This window comes from Myotis lucifugus, unplaced genomic scaffold, assembly GCF_000147115.1.
Source record: "Myotis lucifugus unplaced genomic scaffold, Myoluc2.0 scaffold_97, whole genome shotgun sequence".
NCBI lineage: Eukaryota > Metazoa > Chordata > Mammalia > Chiroptera > Vespertilionidae > Myotis > Myotis lucifugus.
Window position 1 is genome coordinate 3,110,902 of NW_005871145.1, and position 20,941 is coordinate 3,131,842.

The 20,941-nt window shown below is 48.0% G+C and overlaps 1 protein-coding gene across 1 annotated transcript in view; it reads right to left on the reverse strand.

Annotated features, from left to right (window-relative positions):
• Window positions 1-20,941, reverse strand: part of CUNH11orf49 (chromosome unknown C11orf49 homolog) — a 142,311-nt gene that overhangs the window by 5,456 nt on the left and 115,914 nt on the right. Inside the window, 4 exon segments of the mRNA XM_006091979.3 lie at window positions 148-343; window positions 1,977-2,062; window positions 16,094-16,131; window positions 16,134-16,186. Coding sequence (XP_006092041.1) covers window positions 148-343; window positions 1,977-2,062; window positions 16,094-16,131; window positions 16,134-16,186 — 373 coding nt within the window.

Consider the following 20,941-nt stretch of genomic DNA (forward strand, 5'->3'; position numbering starts at 1 on the left):
ATGGCACTGTTCTAACTTACACTGTGCCCATCAGGACCCTAGAAGCCCTGGACCAACGGAACAGCCTGCTGGAGGTCTGTCCCAGGGCCAGTGGCCTACATTCCCTGGCACCAGTGGTGGTGGGGGTGTCTACGGGGACATTTCTACCTGTACTTGTGCCGATCACACAGGTTCTCCAGGCGCTGGTAGAAGAGCGATGCCTCGACCCCCTCCAGCATGCTGGCCTCACCCAAGGCGGGCCGCTGGCGGTGCTGCCCACTGGACGATGTTGGCACAATCACTGTGTTGGGGTTCTTGCCTGACAGTAGGTCCTGGTAGATGGCAGCCACACTCTCCAGGAATTCTGGGGACCGTGGATGAAGGAGACACAGGTCAGGCAGGGAGGACATCCTTCATCCTGTCACTGTGTCCCCTTCTGTTAGCTCCACATGAGTGTCAGTGCTCAGGGCATGGCGTGACCACCACACTCAGGCGAGGTGACACTCATGTGTGTTCAGTTCAAATGTCCCCTCTTCTGGGCACCAGGTGAGGTTCCCCCATCACATACTCGCACACCCTGTGTTCCTCGTGGCATTGTCAGTGATGAGTGTTCTGAGTAATTGCTTATGGACTCTGTCTCCTTGCTGGCATGGGAGCTCCTCGAACAAAGGCAGGCACCATACATGCCTTGTCAACCCCCTGTCCCGGCACCTGGCTCTGGGCCTGGCATATATTGAATGGCTGTAAATGTTTTTGTGAAAAGTGAAGGTGTGCATGCTCCCACTGGTAAGCCCCACCTTCTGAGGCCACCTGCCTCTGTGACTCAAGAATGCACGTTGGAATACCAGCATGGGAGAGAAAGCCTGCAAGCTGTGAATTTTTTCAACATTTGAAACTGGTTTTGAATTTTAGTAATCAAGCCATAGTCAGTGAGCAGTGACTGACGCATGCGCTGTGCAGTCGTGATGCTGGGCCCACGCTGCTGCGAGAAGAGGGCCTGGCAGGCGGCAAGGGGAAAAGGCTCTCACAAACATGGCTGCTCCTTCCCCCTCCAGGACCCAAGAGCTTTAGAAAAATGGGGAGTAAATGCCTGGAGCTGCGAAGAGCAGGTGGGGAGACCCCAGGCTCCAGGCCCTGCCTGACAGAATGTGATGCCGAGTGAGGCCAGGGCTGGCTGGGGCCACCCGTTGGCAGGAAGGCCATGTCCAGGCTCCAAAGACAGCCTTCTGTTTACTGGAAGAGCTCATTTTAAATAAGTTTGCTTATGGGCATAGTCAGCAATTTCTAAACCCAACATTCCATTTGATGTTGTGTGTGAGCTGCTGTGCATTTGTATTTGTTGGTCTATTTTTATTCCACCTGATTCCAGAAGGGATTTAAGGGCACAGCTGGTGCATCTGGGGAGCAGGTGGGACCCAGGACTGGTTTGCACTTACTTAAAGCTGGGTGGGAACCTGTGTGCCCACACATAGGGGTCAGGGCCCCGGGGTGGCGCTGCCATGGCTGTGGTTCAGCGAGTGCCTGAGGGCGCCAGCTGGGAGTGAGCCCTCTGTCCAAGTGTGGGCTCCAGCACTTCGTAGCTCTGCAGCTTTGGCTACTTGCCTCTGTGAGCTTGGCTCTTCAAGGACCGAGCTCTCAGGGCTGTTGTAAGGGTTAAAGTCCTTAGTGCTATGCCCGGCACAGTGAGTTTTTTATAAGCAGTGAATTTATCAGGTATTGTCACTATGGTGTGTGTTGTTGTCATTGTCATTTTCAGCACTGCTGACTGAGGTGTCTGTGTCTTGAGGACGCTGAGAAAGCACGTTTTGTATAGTGACTCCTGTGACCCCCCGTGACGAGAACTAGCCATCCTGTAGTGACCGGGGTGAAGCATATCACGAAGGAAGCGCGGCAGAGAAATGTGTGTGCTGGGCACGTGATGGAGTCATGGAGTGGGCAGCGGGCAGGAGAGGGAGAGGAGGTCTGATGGGGCCACTGGGGTCCTGGAAGACTCTCACCTGAGTAGTAAAACTGGATCTGGAAGGCCAAGAGGAAATCTGAAAAAGACATCAAGCAGTCCATGGCATCATCCATGAGCACAATCCTGAGGGGGAAAGAGAGAAATGTGAGCGTGTGTGTGTGTGTGTGTGTGTGTGTGTGTGTGTGTGAGAGAGAGAGAGAGAGAGAGAGAGAGAGAGAGCGCCATTCCTGGGGCTCTAGTCTCTCTTGGGGTAGCAAGACGTTGGGAGAGGGCTCCCAAAAACAAGCTCCTCCCAATCACCTCACTTCTTCATCAGTTGGGCTCTGCCACCAAACTAAGCTGACCACACTACCAAGGGCAGGCTCCCAGTTCAGTCTCTGTGGCACCAGCTAGTGGATGGGGCCTGAGGACGGGGGGAGGGGGGGGGGGGAGGGCAGCCAGGAGAGGGTGCAATTGTACTGCAGCCAAGATTTCTTTTCATATACTTGAGCAGTAAATCCTTTCATCCTGCAGTGAGGACCGTTTAGTCAGAATAAATACAGCTGATTGGAAAAGGCAAAAGGAACAGCCAAGAGGTTTAAAGGGGTCTTGGCAAGTGGCGCTGAGATTTAATAAGCTCCCTAGGGCCAGAGAGCTCCAGAACCTCCATCCTGGGACACGGAGGGCAGACAAGGGAAGCGGGCTCAGAGCTGCTGGGGACTCTGCACTTGAGAGGGTCAGAGCACAACCTGTCTCCTGACAGGGTGGCCACTGCTCCTGTTTGCTGTCCTCTCACAGGCAGACCACCTCCTGGTGTTTCTTCTCTGTAGTTCCTCCCACTGCACACCCCCCTCCCAGGGAAAAAACCACGTGACCATTAAGGGCTCAGACCCAGGCCATATTCATACTCTGCTCAGGGCCCCAGCAGAGAGAGGACAGAAAGGAAGGATATGAGCACTCGCTGGGCTCCTTCCATGTGCCAGGCAGGGTGCCAAACTCAACTACTGAAAGGGAGCTGGGACCCCAATCTGATTCTGACTGGGCCCCTCTGGCTTTATTTTTACATTAAAAAAGGTTCATTTTGATCTCTTGTGTATTTTTGTTTGTTTAAAATATACTTTTATTGATTTCACAGAGGAAGGGAGAGGGGGAAAGAGATGAAAACATCAATGAGAGAATCACTCATCAGCTGCCACCTGCACACCCTCTACTGGGGACCGAACTCGAAACCTGGGCATGTGCCCTGACCAGAAATCGAACCTCGACCTTCTGCTTCATAGGTTGATGCTCAACCACTGAGCCCACTGATCGAGCTCTCGTGTATTTTTCTAAATCTCTCTGGACCTTCCACTGTCATCGGGTCCCCAAACTGGCATCTGCATCAGCTGCAGAGAGAGCCAGCACTGCTGACCTCGGGGAAGGGGCTTTAGAGAGAATGTGATGTGAGCGGTGCCCCTGGAGTCTTTTAAGGCAGGTGGTTCTGGTTTCAGATCTCCCTGAAGAGTGAACATGGTTCCTACACCTAGTCTGTAGTTGTAGTAATGATCACAATGGAAACCGGTATCCCACTTACTTCATGGCAGGCACTGTAGTCATTAAATCTTATCCCACACAGTGAGGTAGGTGTTGTCATCATTTCCACTTTACAGGTGAACAGACTAAGTCTCAGAGAAGTTCACCTGCTAAGTCACAGAGCTGGTGAGTTTGCTCGACTCCACAGGCCGCGCACTTTCCATTAGGTCACACTGCCTCTTTAACATGGAGTATAAACACTAACCTTTACTTCTTAGTTCCTGTGGCTAATTTGTCTTCTTTCTTTTCACCTATATGTGAAGGCCAAACTGTTTTTCATATATCTCTTCGGGAAGAAAAAAATTGCCCCAACTACCAGAGTTGAACATTCAAATTCTAGCTGGAAAAAATTCAAGGCCAGAAGGTGGGAAGAAGCAATGCTGCTGATGGCCACAGGAGGGCACCCTGGTCCCTCCATCAGTGGCTTCTGGGACAAGTCCTGAGCCATAGCCAAGTAGTCACCTCATTTCTCATAACCTGCGGATAACCCAGGCAAGCAAAAAGGAACAGAGAGGGCACAAAGCCCAGATTCCAACTGGATGAGGAGGGAGAGGCAAGAGAGGTAGAGAGAGGGCAGGTAGGGTGGACGGGTCAGCGGAGACTCCCACACTACAGAGGAAGGGTGAGCTCTCCCAGAATGCTCAGGGAGGAAGAGCCACCAGCACCTCAAAGCTTTCCCCTCCCAGGCTCAGCAGAGAAGAAAGGTCCCAGAGGAGAGAGCGTGTGACCTTTCCTTCCTGCCCTACTCCCAGGACAGCTGAGAACCCGAATGGCCTGAAGTTAATTACTAAGGAAGAGCGCCAGGCTGAGAACATCCCCGAGCAGGAAACCGCGAAGGGGAGCCAAAGCCTTTGAAGATGTTCCTTGGCTTCTCTTGTTTATCATCAACCTGGACCCAGTGCTCCTGTTTATAGCATTGATCTCCATTTACTACTTCCTACTTTATCCGTTTGTTCATTTATTTATATTGTAATACAATTCAAATACCATAAGATTCACCCTTTAAAAGTATACATTGTGTTTTAGTGTATTCACAAAGTTGTGCAACCATCACCACAGTCTCATCGTTCTCGCTAACCAGCATGCTACCGGGATAAGCCCTGCCACACCAGGGCTTCGAAGGCAATTGCCATAGCATCTTTCTCTCGCAGCCACAGATGGGACTAGAAGCTGCAAACAGGGCCTGCCCTTCCAGCCCTGAACTGGCATGAAGCTTCTGTCAGGGACTGTTCTTGACTGCAACATTAGCGCTCTCTTTTCATCCCCCTAGCAGCTGGGGATGAACAAGAGCACAGCTGGCAGAGGGCAGGAGACCCACTCAGTCTCTCTGAGCAGGAATGGGTCTTGGACCTTGCTCCTTGGTGGCTGAAACAGACAGCAGTCAGGCGGGACCAGCAGGCTAACTGGGAAGGTGACAGCGGCAGGGTGTTTCTTTCTGAGGGACATGTGGCTGGGTCCCAGCAGCATGTGTGAAAAGGATGAAGGGGTTTTCTTCTCTCTTTTTTATATTTTTACTAGAGGCCCAGTGCACTGGAGGGTCCCTAGGCCTGGCTGATCAGGGCCTTCTGGCTGCTGGCTACGGCCTCCCTTCCCCAGCTGCTGGCTGGGGCCTTCCTTCATTCCGCCCCACTCCCTGGTGGTCAGTAGACATCATAGTGAGCGATTGAACTCCTGGTCTGAACTCCTGGTCTCCCAGTTGAACTCCTGTGGGGACAATTTGCACATTAGGCTTTTATGTATATAGATTGATTTCAGAGAGGAAGAGAGAGGGAGAAAGAAACATCAATGTTGAGAGAGAATCATTGATTGGCTGCCTCCTGCACTCTCCACGCTGGGGATTGAGCCTACAACCGGGCATGTGCCCTTGACTTCCTGGAATCAAACCATGGACCCTTCAGTCCGCAGGCCAATGCTCTATCCACTGAGCCAAACCTGCTAGGGCTGAAGGGGCTTTCTTGATTGCAAGCAGTGAGACTGGCTGCCAGAAAAGCCAACTGGATCTCAGCTTTTATTAACAGCAATACCACTCATTACCCTGCTCAGCCAGAAGCCTGGGAGTCCTGGAAACTCCCTGCCTTGCCCACCCACATCTATCAATCAGTCCTGTCAGTCCTACCCCTGACATTTCTCTAGCATCCATCTACCTTCCTCCACGGCCACCATCTGGCGCCCACCGCCATCTCTTTTTCCTGGACAACTGGATGACCTCCCTCCCTGTTTCCTGCAATCATTCTTGCCTCCTCCTAATTGAGTATCCATACTGGGGTGAGACAGATCTTTTTTAAGATGCAAATTTGACCATTTACAGCTCTGTTTAAAACTCTTCATGGGCTTTCCATTGCCCTTAGGACAGAGCCCCCCATCTTTTTTTATTTTTTGTTTTTTTATTTTTTTAAAAAATATATATTTTATTGATTTTTTACAGAGAGGAAGGGAGAGAGATAGAGAGTTAGAAACATCGATGAGAGAGAAACATCGATTAGCTGCCTCCTGCACATCTCCTACTGGGGATGTGCCCGCAACCCAGGTACATGCCCTTGACGGAATCGAACCCGGGACCTTTCAGTCCACAGGCCGACGCTCTATCCACTGAGCCAAACCGGTTTCGGTGAGCCCCCCATTCTTCTCCACATGTTCTGCCCTCTGCCTCCCTCTCCTCTCCAGGCTCCTGAGACCACTGGCAGTGACCTCACTACCCTCCAGGGACACTGATCCCTCAGTTCTTCCCAGTGCTTCCTCCTTCCTCAGGCCCTTCAGATCAGCCTCCACCTATAATGCTCCCCGCCCTCCAGGCCCCTCTCCTCACCTGCCTGCCGCCTGCCCATTCTTCAGGTTGCAGCCTACACAGCACCTCTCTGGGGGACCTTCCTTATGCCCGACTAGGGTAGGTCTCCCCAGTTCTTTGCTACCTCCTCCACTGTTCACCAGGTGACACTGCTGTCTCTGTCGCTTGGCTCCAGGGTCCAGAACGGCACAGGGTACATAGCAGTCACTCAGCAAATATTTGTTGAATGAAGGCAAGCATGAAAAAATGAGTAAGAGGCCATAGAACCCTTTCTTCTCCACTGGCCAGGTGACACCTGGACACTATATCCAGCTGTGGACAGTCCAGTCCACTTAGGAGGAATGAACTAGCGTCTGCAGACCACGGATTCAGACAATGACTGCACTGAGTCCCTGTGCTTGGGAGAGAAGGAGGAGGAGGAGTGAGGGCTGAGACCTGACCTGTGAAGGGCTGCCTCTGAGGGGGTTTGGCTCTAGAAGACTTTTTAAGCCTCTCAGCTCTAGGATTGTGGCTGCTTTGTGGAGGAGTGAGCTTCTTGTTGCTGGAGAAATTCAAGCAGAAGCCTGACAAGGTTGCACTCCTCACAAGTATGAAAGAGCTTCTGCGGCTCACAGTGTCGTCCCAAGTGCAGACAGAACTGACAGCGGCTCCTGTTAGTGCTGGTTCTGCTGGGGAAGAGGCCGCTGTCTGGAGGACTGGCGGCAGAGAGGTCTGAGAGGCTCACAGACACATCATATGCTGTGCTGTCCATCTCCAAACCAGTGCTCTGACCCATGAAGGTCCTGGGCATCTGGCACTGGGATCTTGGCAGAACTGTGGGGAAAGCAGGAGGAGCTCTACAGGCCTGTCTTGGCCTTTGGGACACGGACCCCTATTCCACAGACAGTGAGCTCCTTCACCCTGAACTTGAACTTGTCCCCAGCCCCGAGGCCTCCAGAAGGAATCTCTTGGAGAGGAGCTCATCCACATGTGCTGTTTTCCAGTTGATGGCAGTTGGCTCAACACCCCTTCCTGCCAGAGGCCTTCAGCTAACGTGCCAGCTGCTGCTGACACCTGGAGGAGCCGGCCGCCCCTGCTTTGAAGTGGAGCCAACGGAGAGCTGTTGCCAACAGAAGTCTGTGCAGATCTACTGGGTGCAGAGGGATCCTTGCAGGCCATGCCTCCGGGCCAGAGAGAGGGGCTCTGGGGGAGAAGTGAAGGCACTGCAGTGCAGGCTGGCGCCGAGCACAGCCATGCACAGGGTGGAGTCCAGCGCAGGCGACCAGAACGGAGAAAGAGCACTTGGCAGGGTCCGAGCTACTCCTGGGGGCTGACTTCCAGCAGCTGGGATGGGCTGGCTGGGAGGTAAATGAAGCAAACAGCTTTAGTCTGAACTTCCTGACTTGCTGACTTGCCAACGTCCTATTCGCCCCCAAGGCTCCGTGTTCCTGGTCTAGTGGCTCGAGCTGCACCCATTTTCCTGGGGTTCTGGCCCTGGGGTCAGATCCCAGCTCCAGCACTCACTGGCCAAATTACTTCTCTCTGAGCCTGGGTTTCCTCATGTGTATGTAAAGAGGAGATAACCATGATTTCTGTTTCACAGGAATTTTGTGAAGCGTCAGTATGATGCTGCACTGCACTCAGTGTACAATGAGCATTCAAAACAAGTGTATTCCAGCCGGTTTAAGGAGCTGGAAGAGTTCAAGACAGCAAAGAAAAATAGAGCGCAGAGGAAGGAAGTGCTGCCAGCACCCAACCGGACGGAGGCTCTCGGGCGGAAGCTATCTGGTTTCGAGTCCGCAGTTGGGGGAAGCCAGCCTCCAGCAGGTCCAGAAAGAAAAGCCACCTTCCATGACTTCGCTGCTTTGTGGAGGTCACTCGACTAGTGTCCTTCACGAGTGCAGCGGAGGAGTGTCCCACGTCTGTTTGGGCTCTGCAGTCTGCGTTTCCGTGTCAGGGCCATGGTGAGAATGACCTCCACTCTGGCTCCCTTCTCCAGGAGGAAGGGAAAGGCTGCTGTCAGGCTTCCTGGGACACTCCCTCCGCTGCCCCCCTTCTGGACTGGGTTGGCGGCACCCACGTGCTGCACAAGCTGCCACAAGTCCAGGCCCTTGAGCAGCGTGGGATGTCCCGGTCACTGCTCTGCCCTGGCTCCAGCCTGCACCTCCAGGGCACCCCCAATGCCACCTGCCCTGTGGTGCCTCAGAAGCTCCATCCAGAGCATGGGCAGTAACAACAGCAATGACGATGGTCACTCTTCATCAGGCTCACTCTGTCAGCACTGTACCCATCAGTCCTGTGAGGCAAGCTCAGTGAATATCTTTACTGAGAACACAGAGGTTCAGAGAGGCTAAGAAGCCTGACTAAAGTCACCAGCTAGAAGTGAAAGAGCTGTTATTCAAACACAGGTCCTCTGACTCTAGTCAGCTCCTGGGCCACCTGCACTGGTATAAACACTGGGCTCAGTGCCCCCAAGTGGCCGTAACACCTTCCTGCAGCTGGCATTGTCCTTCCACTCTTGGTATTTGTAATCAGTGCCTAGCAACTGCTCCAGCAGGGCTGGAAGCTTAGGTCCCAGTGACGTTTCTTCTAGCAGACGGCTTGAAGGACCCAGCTCTGCCATTAAACCCCTTTCTTGGTCTCTCCCAGGAAGCCTCACAGCTAGAGGACTCCTGGTAAACCCAGGCATACGTCGCTCCACTGCACTTCGCAGAAGTTGCATTTTGTACAAATTGTAGGCAAGATCCTCCACTAGTAAAAGGATTATGACTTGCTTTACTGCAATACTCACTTGATTGCAATGGTCTGGAACCAAACCCACAATATCTCTGAGGTATCCCTGTACCCAGATCCAAAGCATGGCTGCACGCTCCTCCAACCGCGGGCCCACTGGCTTCTCGCGCTCCTCTGGGTCGTCACTGGTGAAAGCCGGGCTTCTTTCCAGGCGGCTTACTTTCCCGGGGCGGCATTTTCCTCTCCCTGCTCCCTACCTAAACCCCACCCATCCCTTTTGTTTTAAATGAAATATTTAAAACTTTAGAAAAGGACAGAGAATAACATAACAAACACCTGTGTACCCACTAGCCAACTTTATCAAACCTTAACATTTTTCATCCTTGCTTCAATTTTTAAAAGCTTTGTAAAATATTACACATACTATTCAAGCCACCCGTGTACCCCTCGCTCATTCCATTCCTCTACCCTCTTCCTCAGAGATCACCTCTGAAACATGGTCACTGAACCGTGGTGGCTAAGCACCCCTCCCTCTCCATGTTTTTATACTGTAGTAATTCACACAACTGCCTATATTCTTAAAACCTTAGGTAGGTGTTGGGTTTTTTGCTTGTTTTCAGATTCTGTGTTATCAGTTGGTAACGTGATGTTTTGAGATTTTTTTAATGCCTATATGTGTCCCTGTATTCAATTTAGCTGCTGTACAGAATCCCACTCTCTGAGGTACCACACTCTGTCCTTTCTACTGCAGGGGGCATGCAGCCTGTTCCATGGCAGCGATTACCAACAGCGCAAGGTTCCTTGATAGTTCAGTGGTTAGGGTGTGGCACTTGCACTGCCGTGGCCAGGCTTCTGTTTGCTGCCAGGGAATTCTTGCTTCCCGGCACTTCTCCTCTCTTTGAATGCCAGCTCCATGAGGGCAAGTACTTTGTTTTGTCCACTGCTCTGTCCTTAGCCCCTGGAAGTGTGCCTGGCACATCACAGGCACTCTCAATGAACAATGACTGAGGAAAAGAATGCAATTTTGTTTGTGGTCAAGTTTATCAATGTTGTCCATTAGGCTTGGGGCTTTTTGTGTCTAACTTTTTGTTGAAGAATTCTTTAACTACCTGGTAACCATAAAAATATTTTCCTCTATTCTCTTTTAAAGAGCTTTAGAGTTTTGTATTTCACACTAGGTCTGTAATCCATGTGAAACTGACTTCTGAATATATATGAAGTAGGGATCTGTTTTGTCCTTTGTGGAAAAACCATGACCCCACCACTGCTCCTTGAGTCAGCCCTTTCCCCACTGCTCTGAAATGCTGCCCTTTTATAGATTAAGTTATTATAAATTCAGGGGTCAGGCTGGCTGTCTACGGTGATCCATTGGTATATCCTTACTCTGGTGATACACTATCTTAATTATCATGGCCTTATAGTAAGTCTTGATAGCTGAGAGGGCATGTTCACCTATTACTAATCCTTAAAGCCCCAAATTCAACATGTCTTCCTCCATGGAAAAGCCTTTCATGGTTCCCAGGTCAGGCTGGGTCCCCTGTTTCTATGTTCCTATTCATTGAATGTCTGCTGCGCTGTCAGCTGTAAGTTCCTTGAGGGCTGGAACAACATTTGTTTTTCTCACTGTCATAGCCCCTCCACAAGCACACTGACTGGCACATGACAGGCATTGGGCGATGGAGGAATGGGGAAGGAAAGGCTGGCCTGTTTTGGAAAAAGACTTTTTGGGGCAGCAGAGATATTGTTAGATGGAAAGTCAGATCTAGGGAGGAGAACTATGCAGAAAGGTATTGCAGGGAAGAGGCATAAAGAAAGACACAAAAGGAGCATAAAGCTGTGTCCTCGGTGCATGGCATGCGGCTGGCAGATAGCAGATGTTCAGTAAACATTTGAAAAATAAATTACAGGAATTAAACACATTCCCTGCCGAACTGGTTTGGCTCAGTGGATAGAGCGTCAGCCTGCGGACTTAAGGGTTCCGGGTTCGATTCCGCATGTACCTTGGTTGCGGGCACATCCCCAGTGGGGGGCGTGCAGGAGGCAGCTGATCGATCTCTCTCTATCCCTCTCCCTTCTTCTCTGTAAAAAATCAATAAAATATATAAAAAACACACACACATTCCCCATTCACTAATTATGATTTTTTAAAAATAGGTAATCTATTTTGAGGGCTACATGATATATTTTACATGCATGATCTCTTAAATCCTACAAACAACTCTACTAGTAAGACACAGATGCTATATATATACATATTTTAAGAGAGCAGAAGAGAGGGAAAGACAGAGAGAAATATCGATGTGAGAGAAACACATCGATTGGTTGCCTACTGCACGAGCCCAAGCCAGGGCCTGGGTGGGGAGGAGCCTGAAACCAATCGATTGGTTGCCTTCCACACGCCCCTGACCAGGGCCGGCAGCCTGCACCTGAGGTATATGCCCTTGACTGGAATTGAGTCCAGGACCCTTCAGTCCACAGGCCAACACTCTATCCACTGAGCCAAACTGGCTAGGGCTCTCATTATTTTTTAAAAGTCTTGTCATAATAATAATGCCAACATTATTTTAACAGCAAGAAACTTATTTATAGAATGTCTATATCATGCTAAATAATTTATATATATAGTTTTTGAAATCTCACAACCACCCTATGGCTTACATACTATTATCATCCCCATTTTATAGATATGAAAACAGGGCTTAGAGAAGTTCAGATAGAGCCTCATGCCATCCAGTTAATAGGCACAGGTAGTGCTACACATGGGTCTTTCTAGCCTGTGATGCTGGTGCTCTTGTAGGTCAAGGCTGAAAGTTTATTCTGTGCCAGGCATTATTTTAAGCATATTACATACTCCTTTAACGATTAAAGCTCTTATTATTATTATTCCAAATTTACAAATGAGGAAACTGAGGCTCAGAGAAATTAAAGAACTTTCCAAGGACACAGATGAACCAGGATTTGAACACAAGAAGTTTAGTTCCTACAGCCACTATGGAAAACAATATGGTGGTTCCTCAAAAAATGAAAACTAGAACTATCATATGATCCAGCAATTCCACTTCTGGGTAATTATCTGAAGAAAACAAAAACACAAAATCGAGCCCTGGCCGGTTTAGCTCAGTGAATAGAGCATCAGCCTGTGGACCGAAGGATCCCATGTTCAATTCCAGTCAAGGGCACATGCCTGGGCTGCGGGCTCAGTCCAACATGCAGGAGGCAGCCAATCAATGATTCCCTCTCATCACTGATGTTTCTATCTCTCCCTTCCTCTCTGAAATCAATAAAAATATATTAAAAACCCACAAAAAACACACAAACACGAACTAGAAAAGATATGCATTGCTATGTCCACTGCAGCATTATTTGTAACTAGAGGCCTGGTGCATAAAATTTGTGCACTGGGTGGGGGTGTACTTCAGCCCGGCCTGTGCCCTCTTGCAGTCCAGGAGCCTTCGGGGGATGTCTGACTGCCATGGAGGCGGGAGAGGCTCCCACCACTGCCACCCGCTTGCCAGATGTGATGTACAGCATGGACTATTCTATATAATAAATGCTTAATATGCTAAGTGTCCGGTTGAACGGTCAACCAATCAAAGCATAATATGCTAATGATATGCTAAGGCTGCTCAACCGCTCGCTATGACATGCACTGACCACTAGGGGGCAGACAGTCGACGTGTCGACCAGTGGCTATGATGTGCACTGACTACCAGGGGGCAGACGCTCCGACCAGTAGGTTAGCTTGCTGCTGGGATCCAGCAGATCAGGACTGAGCGAACAGGGCTGGACACGCCCTGGAGCCCTCCCGCAGTCCCTCCCTGGCCCGATCATGCACTGGTGGGGTCCCTCTCACAATCTGGGACCCCTCGGGGGATGTCAGAGAGCAGGTTTCCGCCCAATCCCGCAAGCCAGGCCGAGGAAACCCACTGGTGCACAAATTTGTGCACCAGGCCTCTAGTAGTTAATAATATGGTATTGCCTATTTGAAAGTTGCTAAGTGAGTAGATCTTAAAAGTTCTCACCATAAGAAAAAACAATTTTGTAACTATGTGTGGTGACAGATCTTAACTAGACCTACTGTGGTGATCACTTCGCAATATATACAAATATCCAATCAGGATACTGTATACCTGAAACTAATATAATGTCACATGCCAATTATACCTCAATAAAAAAGATAATAACAACAACAAAGAAGTCTGGCTCTAATTGCATGGTCTGAACCATCAGGAAAGCCCCCTAGTCCACGAGGGATGGAGACAGAGATGCTAGGTGACCATTTGAGAATAAAATTACTTAGCGCCTCCTGCTGCTGCAGGAGTGTCTGAGGTGGAGAGGCTCTCTGGCTGGGCATGGCCATGAGTCTGTTCCTTCTTTCCCTTCCTGTGTTTCCAGCTCAAACCTGCAGCCCCAGGGCCTGGCCACGGTGCTCACAGCACATAAGTCAGGCGCATGTGGGGACGCCAGGGCCCTGACAGGCTCTGGTGTACAGCTGCCTGTGGATTACATTCTTTCACACACACATCATCACAGACTGGAGCCTCCTTCTGCGGCCCGAGTGAAGTGAGCCCAGCAGTGAGACGGGGCAGGGCAGCGCCTCTTCTGGCCATGGTAACTGCCTTGAAGGCCCAACCCCCCATATGCCATGCTGGTCAGCAGGCTGGGCTTGTGTGTGAAGTTGGGATCCTGGACAAAATGAGAATAGCTTACACAACCAGTGCGCTTTCTGGGATATATACCATTTTTCTACACACACACCAGCTGGAGTGGCATTGGGGAAAGAATGGCCCTGGGAGGCAGGGCTGACACAGAAGCCTGATGCTCATACACAGGGAGAAAACAAACTTCTCTCTCGTTCTGAATTCAACTCTAATTTTGCAATCAGTATCCTGAGCATTACCCTAGGCCAGTGATGGCGAACCTATGACACGCGTGTCAGAGATGACACGCGAACTCATTTTTTTGGTTGATTTTTCTTTGTTAAATGGCATTTAAATATATAAAATAAATATCAAAAATATAAGTCTTTGTTTTACTATGGTTGCAAATATTAAAAAATTTCTATATGTGACACGGCACCAGAGTTAAGTTAGGGTTTTTCAAAATGCTGACACGCCGAGCTCAAAAGGTTTGCCATCACTGCCGTAGGCCCTTCTGTTGTTTACACTTGAATTCCCATAATTCCCTCACACTGCTATTGGCATGGATTGGCAACAATGCTGCCTCGTCAAACTGAAAGGTCTAAAGTTACTACCAAACCGTAGGCTTCCTGGTGGGAAGGGGATAATCGGGAAATATCACTCCAGAAGCCCTTGGTATCACTGATTGTAAGAATCTGTGGAGTCAGAGGATTCTGTTTCTTCTATTCTACTCTTGCAGTGCTTACATGTATCAGATTGTTCGGAAGGATCTGGGAGATGGCTGGGCAAATGCAAAGCTGTGGCTGCTGGGACTGAAAATCACACTGAGGGCTCGCCCTCCTAAACTCGCCACCTACCTTTTTGGAGTGGGAAAGGAAGGCAGTGGCTGCCCTGGAGGGACAGAAACCAAGGTGGTCTGTCACAAAGTGGGGCAGGCAGGAACTGGTACCCAGGTGATCCTCTTCTAAACCAACGTCAAGCTCCTTGAGCAGCAGCAACTATAACTTACTCATGACTACATTATTTCCAGTGTGCAGAACAGCTCCCGGCACAAAACTGGCACTCAAGAAATGTTTCATGGAGTACTGACACACGCTACAACATGGATGAACCCCAGAAACATGCTCAGTGAAAGAAATCAGTCACTAAGGACCATATGATATATGAGTTCATTTATTTTAAATGTCCAGAATAGGCAAATTTATAGAGACAGACAGTAGATCCGTGGTTGCCTCCGGCTGGGGAGGAGAAGGGGCTTGGGGAGTAATGGCTAAAAGGTGCAGGATTTCTTTTTGGCATTAAAATGTTTCAAAACAGCCCGTGGTGATAAATGTGAATATATTTTGTGAATATACTAAAAGCCATTGAATTTAGTACTTTAAATGGGTGAATTATATGGTATCCCAAAACACTGTTAAAAAAGAAATATTTGATGAATATATCAATGAGTGAACAAATGAATATAGGATATAGTTTCTGACCTTGTCCTTGGAGTTCCTTAGAACCATGGGCTGTAGGAACCATGTAAACTGCCAGACAAGGAATCTTCATTCCTATGTTCGTTCACTCAGGAGCCACCTGTGGAGTGTCTAGAACAGCGGTTCTCAACCTGTGGGTCGCGACCCCTTTGGCGGTCGAACAATAGTACCATTCAAGATGACTGGTCACAGATCACCATAACAAATGTAATGATAATGAAAAAGTTTGAAATACTGTGAGAATTACCAAAATGTGACACAGAGATACAATGTGAACAAATGTTGGAAAAATGGTGCCAATAGAGTTGCTCAACCCAGGTAGCCATAAACCTTCAATCTGTAAAAAACACAGTATTTGCAAAGAGCAATAAAATGAGGTGTGTCTGGACAGAGTATTTTCCTAAAAATTCCATTATGACTCCTTTCAGAAAACAAGATTTTCTGCTATACTTCCATTTGCTACCTTAGCTCAGGTTTTATGTTATAAGTTAACTGAATTTGTTTAAAAAATGTGAATGACTGAAACCAAACACAAAAATCAGGAGGTTCTAACTATTCTGGAATAATCTTGAAAACCTTTTTTTTTTTTTTTTAGCATTACTAATACAATTCATCCTTCCCTTTAGTGAGCTTTATCCAGTCTCCAACCTCATCTCCTTTCCTCACAAACTGCTGCCACTCTTACCTCTGTGTGTGTGTGTGTGTGTGTGTGAGTGTGTTTGCCTCTTCATCTCACCACCCTCCAACTCTATCTGCAGACCCAAAGGCTCCCCACAGAAACCACAAAGGATCATTTGGCTTCCGTTTGGAAACACAGAAAGTAAGTATTATGTTTTTGGTCAATTCCCAAATAAACCTCTCTCCAAACGCCAGTTTCTTTCCTGATGGTTTGTTTGTTTGTTTGTTTGTATACATTTCAGGTTTCTCTAAGAAGCTCTACCCCCCCCCCCCCAGGGCTGAGTTGGCTTCAGGAGCCCAGAAGACATACCTGGCTGCTTTCTGAGTAAGCTCCAGCGGGAAATCGGGAAATCGGGGCACAGTAACTGCAGCAAACAGTGATACTCTTTCATGGTCAGCAGATCTGAAGTGGAAATGGAGAGAAATACATTAGGTCTCTGCATGTGAACTTGCTGCTTTCTTTTTGGTCATTTCATAGGTTTCAGACCTAGTTTCAGTAGAGCTGCTTTTTTTATTTTTTCCTAATCCTCATCCGAAGATATTTTCCCATTGGTTTTTAGAGAGAGTGGAGGGGGACGGTAGAGAGAGAGAGAGAGAGAGAGGTGTGAGAAAGACACATTGATTAGTTGCTTCCAGCACACAATCCGACCAGGGCTGGGGATGAAACCTGCAACCTAGGTACGTGCCCTTGACTGGGAATCAAACCCATGATCCTTCAGTGTGTGGACCAATGCTCTAACCACTGAGCATACTGGCCAGGGCAGTAGAGCTGCTCTTTTTAAAAGTAAGAGTTAAGGGTGTGCTAGTCACTGACCTCCAGGGGTGAGATTTTAAGGTCCATATTTATACAAAGTGTTTCCTGGGTGGGAGGCACCCAGCTATAACCCAGCTATTTTAGCCAAAGGAGCTTCACTGGTTTGAAAAATGGGATGGAAAAGAAGGAACAAGAGGGATACTTTTATCAGCCTTCTTAGTTTGGCTTTCCTTGTGTATAACAATTTGCAAGAATGAGTCATTTAAAAGCTGGTTAAATCTGCCGAAATTCTCTGGCATGGTAACATTCACTACAACATGCCTAACGACCATCGACAGAACATCTGGAAGCAGGACTAAGGCACACTCAGTCTTGCAACGTACGGAGGAGAAGAGTACAGCATAGCAACCCACAGACCTTATTACTCTGTCATCCAGTATTACACAGACTGGCTTCTTTTTGATGTCTGCACACAAATCTGGTCATATTACAGTAAGCCAAGTTAGCTGTCCAAGGTATACAGTCAAGGCAAACAAATGATTCCTGATACACAGAAGCAGTGCGGTGGGAGAGATGAGCCAGTCTTCGGTGGCACAGCAGAAGACTCACAGAGGTAAACCTCAGGGAGGTACATAGGACTCCAAGGGAGAGGAAAGACCCTGATGCTTAAAAGTTGTTTTGGTACTGTGTGTACTAATCCGAAAGGTTCTAGATCAGCCAGGCAGCAGCAATCCACAAGTGTTCCACAAGCTAAAGCATTTCAAATATGGAAAGACATGCTGATGGTAAAGCAAGAGTAAGCAACCTGGAAGCCATCCTAACTGGGAGCATGAGTGAGAGAAGGGAATCCAAAGGGCACGGCCACATTTGGGGAATGAAGATGATCATAGGCACTTGGTTTCTTTGGACCTAAGTTAGTCTAAGCCACAGGAATTCAGCTCTCCTGCCCCTGCTAGTTCGGTTGATGCTTTTCCAAGACAAAAACCCCAAATCCCCAGGGGCAGGCCTGAGTTCCTACTACTTTTTCATTAAAGCTCAATTCAAAACGGGGGCACAGAGTTAACCAAACCACACTGCCAAAGTCAGGGACACCAAGGAACAGAATCAGCGTCAATGTAGGTCAAAGGATCAAGATGGCTTTTGTGGCCTTCATCTTGGCCACAATAGGGTGTGTACTTTCCTCTCCTCACTTGCCTGACCTCGGGCACAGCCTGAGAGGGGGTTTTGTCAAGGGAAGGAGTAATAACCACTCATGATCTCATAGATTTGGGGTGAGGGACAGGAAAGGCAAAGGGAAGGGAGAAAAGCCACTGAATCTAATGTGCTCCCACTTTAATCTCACTCCAGAACTCCCTATATATGGTATAGAGAGAAGTATGGGGGCAGGAAGTAAATAAAAGAGAGTTCTATCTTTGAATTATCAGTGCTTTTCTAGAGTAAACTTTGGTAGATATACCTGATACCTTTCTTGGAGGTGGGGGTAAAAGTGTCTCACACAGAAATTCACATTTATCCCCATAATTACCTACAAAATATCCGTGGGAAGATAAACATGGTGAAGGGAAATGAGAGATGAGAGAGAGAGAGAGAGAGAGAGAGAGAGAGAGAGAGAGAGAGAGAAAGAAAATGCTGGGGATTGATGTCAGCCTCCTGGTTTCCAGTACTTGCTTCCCAAAGTCAACTTTGCACTTCTCTAATGTACTGTCTTGCGGGAATACTAAACACGTCAGAAAATCAGAATACATCTTGTCAGTCACTTCTGGAACTTGACTCCCAAATGTGAAGTAAGGAAGATAGTCAGATAAAGAGATAAATGAAACTCAGGCAAACAAACAGCTTTCACCACTTTAATTGTGGGAGGCTCTATGTCTATCAGGTGGTGGTTAAATAATGTCAAGTTTAGATGTCTTCCATGGAGAGGCATCTGTCACTTGGAGACACTCCTGGGTTGTATGGTGGGTATTTGGGAGAATGGTAAGTGGAAAATAGTGAATGGTATTCGTTCCAAAATCAGAATACTGATGAGCAAATGGGAGCTGTCCCCTTCCCGTCCCAGAGGCTAGGGTCAAATCTTGGCTTTGCAATTTACCAGGTATGCAACCTTGGGGAAATTGCTCAACCTCTCTAAATATTAGTTTCCCACCTGTAAAATGAAAATGATGATACCTACCTTTCAGGGCTGAAGTCAAGATGAAAAAAGATGTCTACAGAGTGCTTAGCAGGATGTCTAGAACATAGTAACTCCAAACAATCAGAGTTATTTTGGTTTTGTTTTTAAATCCTGGAGGCAAAGATAGGAGAGGAGAGGAGAAAGATGTTTCTTGCCAAGTTTGAATGCTTAAACACCTAGGAGTGTTTTGCCTTGAAAATTCTGTCAGGTTGCCTAAGCCAAACCAGTTTTAGAATATTCACTAATTTGATATTACCATGTGCCTCCTGGGGTCCAGGCACTATGTTACAGAAATGAGCAAGCGAGCAGTCTCCCTAGCTCCCAAGGCTCACACTCAGGCATTAGTTAATCCTAAATGCCCCTGTCTACTTTGGGCCCCCGGCTCTTAGAACTCTCCAAGATCTCAAAGGCCTTTGCAGGCAGCCCTTTGTGCTATAGGATTAACAGTAATGAGACTGAATAGTCACTGATGTCTTTGCTCAGGCCTTGAATTAGCTCACTTAACCTTCACAACAACCTCATGAAGTAGACTCCATTATTCTCAGTCCCATTTCACAGATATGTTCTGGAGGCGTAGAGAAATGAAATACTCCGATGAGTGAGGAGAGAAGAGTCCAGAGCCTGGGGAACAGAGAGGGGAACTAGCTTTCCAGAGCAAGAGTCCAGGCTGGGAGGGAAAGAAGGATGACCGAGGGCTGGATGGGCTTAATATTCATAATACTAACAGCTCATATTCATTGAGCACTTGCTGAGGGCGAGGCACTGTCCTGCCAAGGGTTTTACATGCCTTAGCTCATCTAATCTTCACTATTGTTATCCCCATTGCACAGACACAAACTCAGACGGTGCATGCTTAAGAGGCAGAACTGGAATTCAAACGCAGGCGGCTGGCTCCAAAGTTTACCCAACAAACATTTTCAGGGCCTTGATCTTATCAACCACTAATGTGTGAAGGCTCATGAGCTTGCTTTCCCCTACAAACAAACTGCAGAAACTAAATAGCTTCAGGTGAATTGGATCAAGGAGACAAGTCAAGCGAATTGGGATTTTTCCCATGTAAGAAATTGAGTCTGAAAGGTTCTAATTACTGTCAACAGGAAAGACTGCAGCTCCAGTACAGCAGCTTGTGCTGGGCCGGAGGCCACGGGAGGGCAGGGAAGAGTACACCTGTGCTGGTGGCCACTCCGCCATTTCTCATCCCAGCCTCTGCACCCCGGCAGGTGCAGGAGGTAGGTGGTGTGTACCAACAGATGCATGCTCTAAAGGAATCCCCACAATTAGGAAAGCTTCAGCCAGCAAGCCCTGAAAGTTCAAAGGCAAAGACATAAGAAGTCTTGGTATAAGATCAAGATCAGAACACTCTCCACAAATTGGTGCTTCTCTTTTTTGTGGGTGGTCAGAGCTGTTAAACTTTCTTCCTCTAAACCTTATAATCGTCCTATCAACTCCGTGCCTGGCTCTAGACCAGAGGGTTTTACACCATGATCTATCATCTCTAGAGGCAGCACAGCGTAGTATTGTGGCTAAGACCATGGACTTCAAAGTTAGACTGTCTGGGTCCCAATCTGAGCTTTGCCACTGATTTCAAATGACTTGATCTTTAAGCTCTTGACGCCTCAGTTTTCCCATCTATAAAATGGAGATAATGATAGTATCAACATCACACAGTTGCTGTGAGTTCATGTAAAGTACTTACATCACATGAATGGCCCATCATACATCCTCTGCTATAGTATTTGCTATTATTTTAGAAATAAAGAAACTAGGGTTTCCTTAACTCAAGTTAATTACTTTCTCAAGGAAACAGCTAGTGAGTGGAGGAAGGACTGAGATTCAGACCTAAGCCTGCCTAGCTGCAAAGGTCTTGAGAATTCTCCTTTAGTAGGTGGGATCTGGCTGGGGTCAGGCCAGTGAGTGATAGACTTTATATCAAAGTGAGACATATAGATACCTTCCAGGTGGCCCCATTAAACAGGGCAGAGTAGTTGCGCAGGGTAGTAGTACAAGTGCAGAGCCCAGACTTTGCAGCCAGACGACCTCGCTCCACTACTTACCACTGGTATGACTTGGACAAGTTATATAACTTCTCTAAACCTTGGTTTCCTCATCTTACAAATGTGAATAACCACAGTATCTACCCAATAGGATTGTTGTAAAAATCAAAGGAGGTCATTTATATATGACACTTTCCTGGAAAATTAGCAAAGTGCTCAATAAATGGTAACAGTACTTTA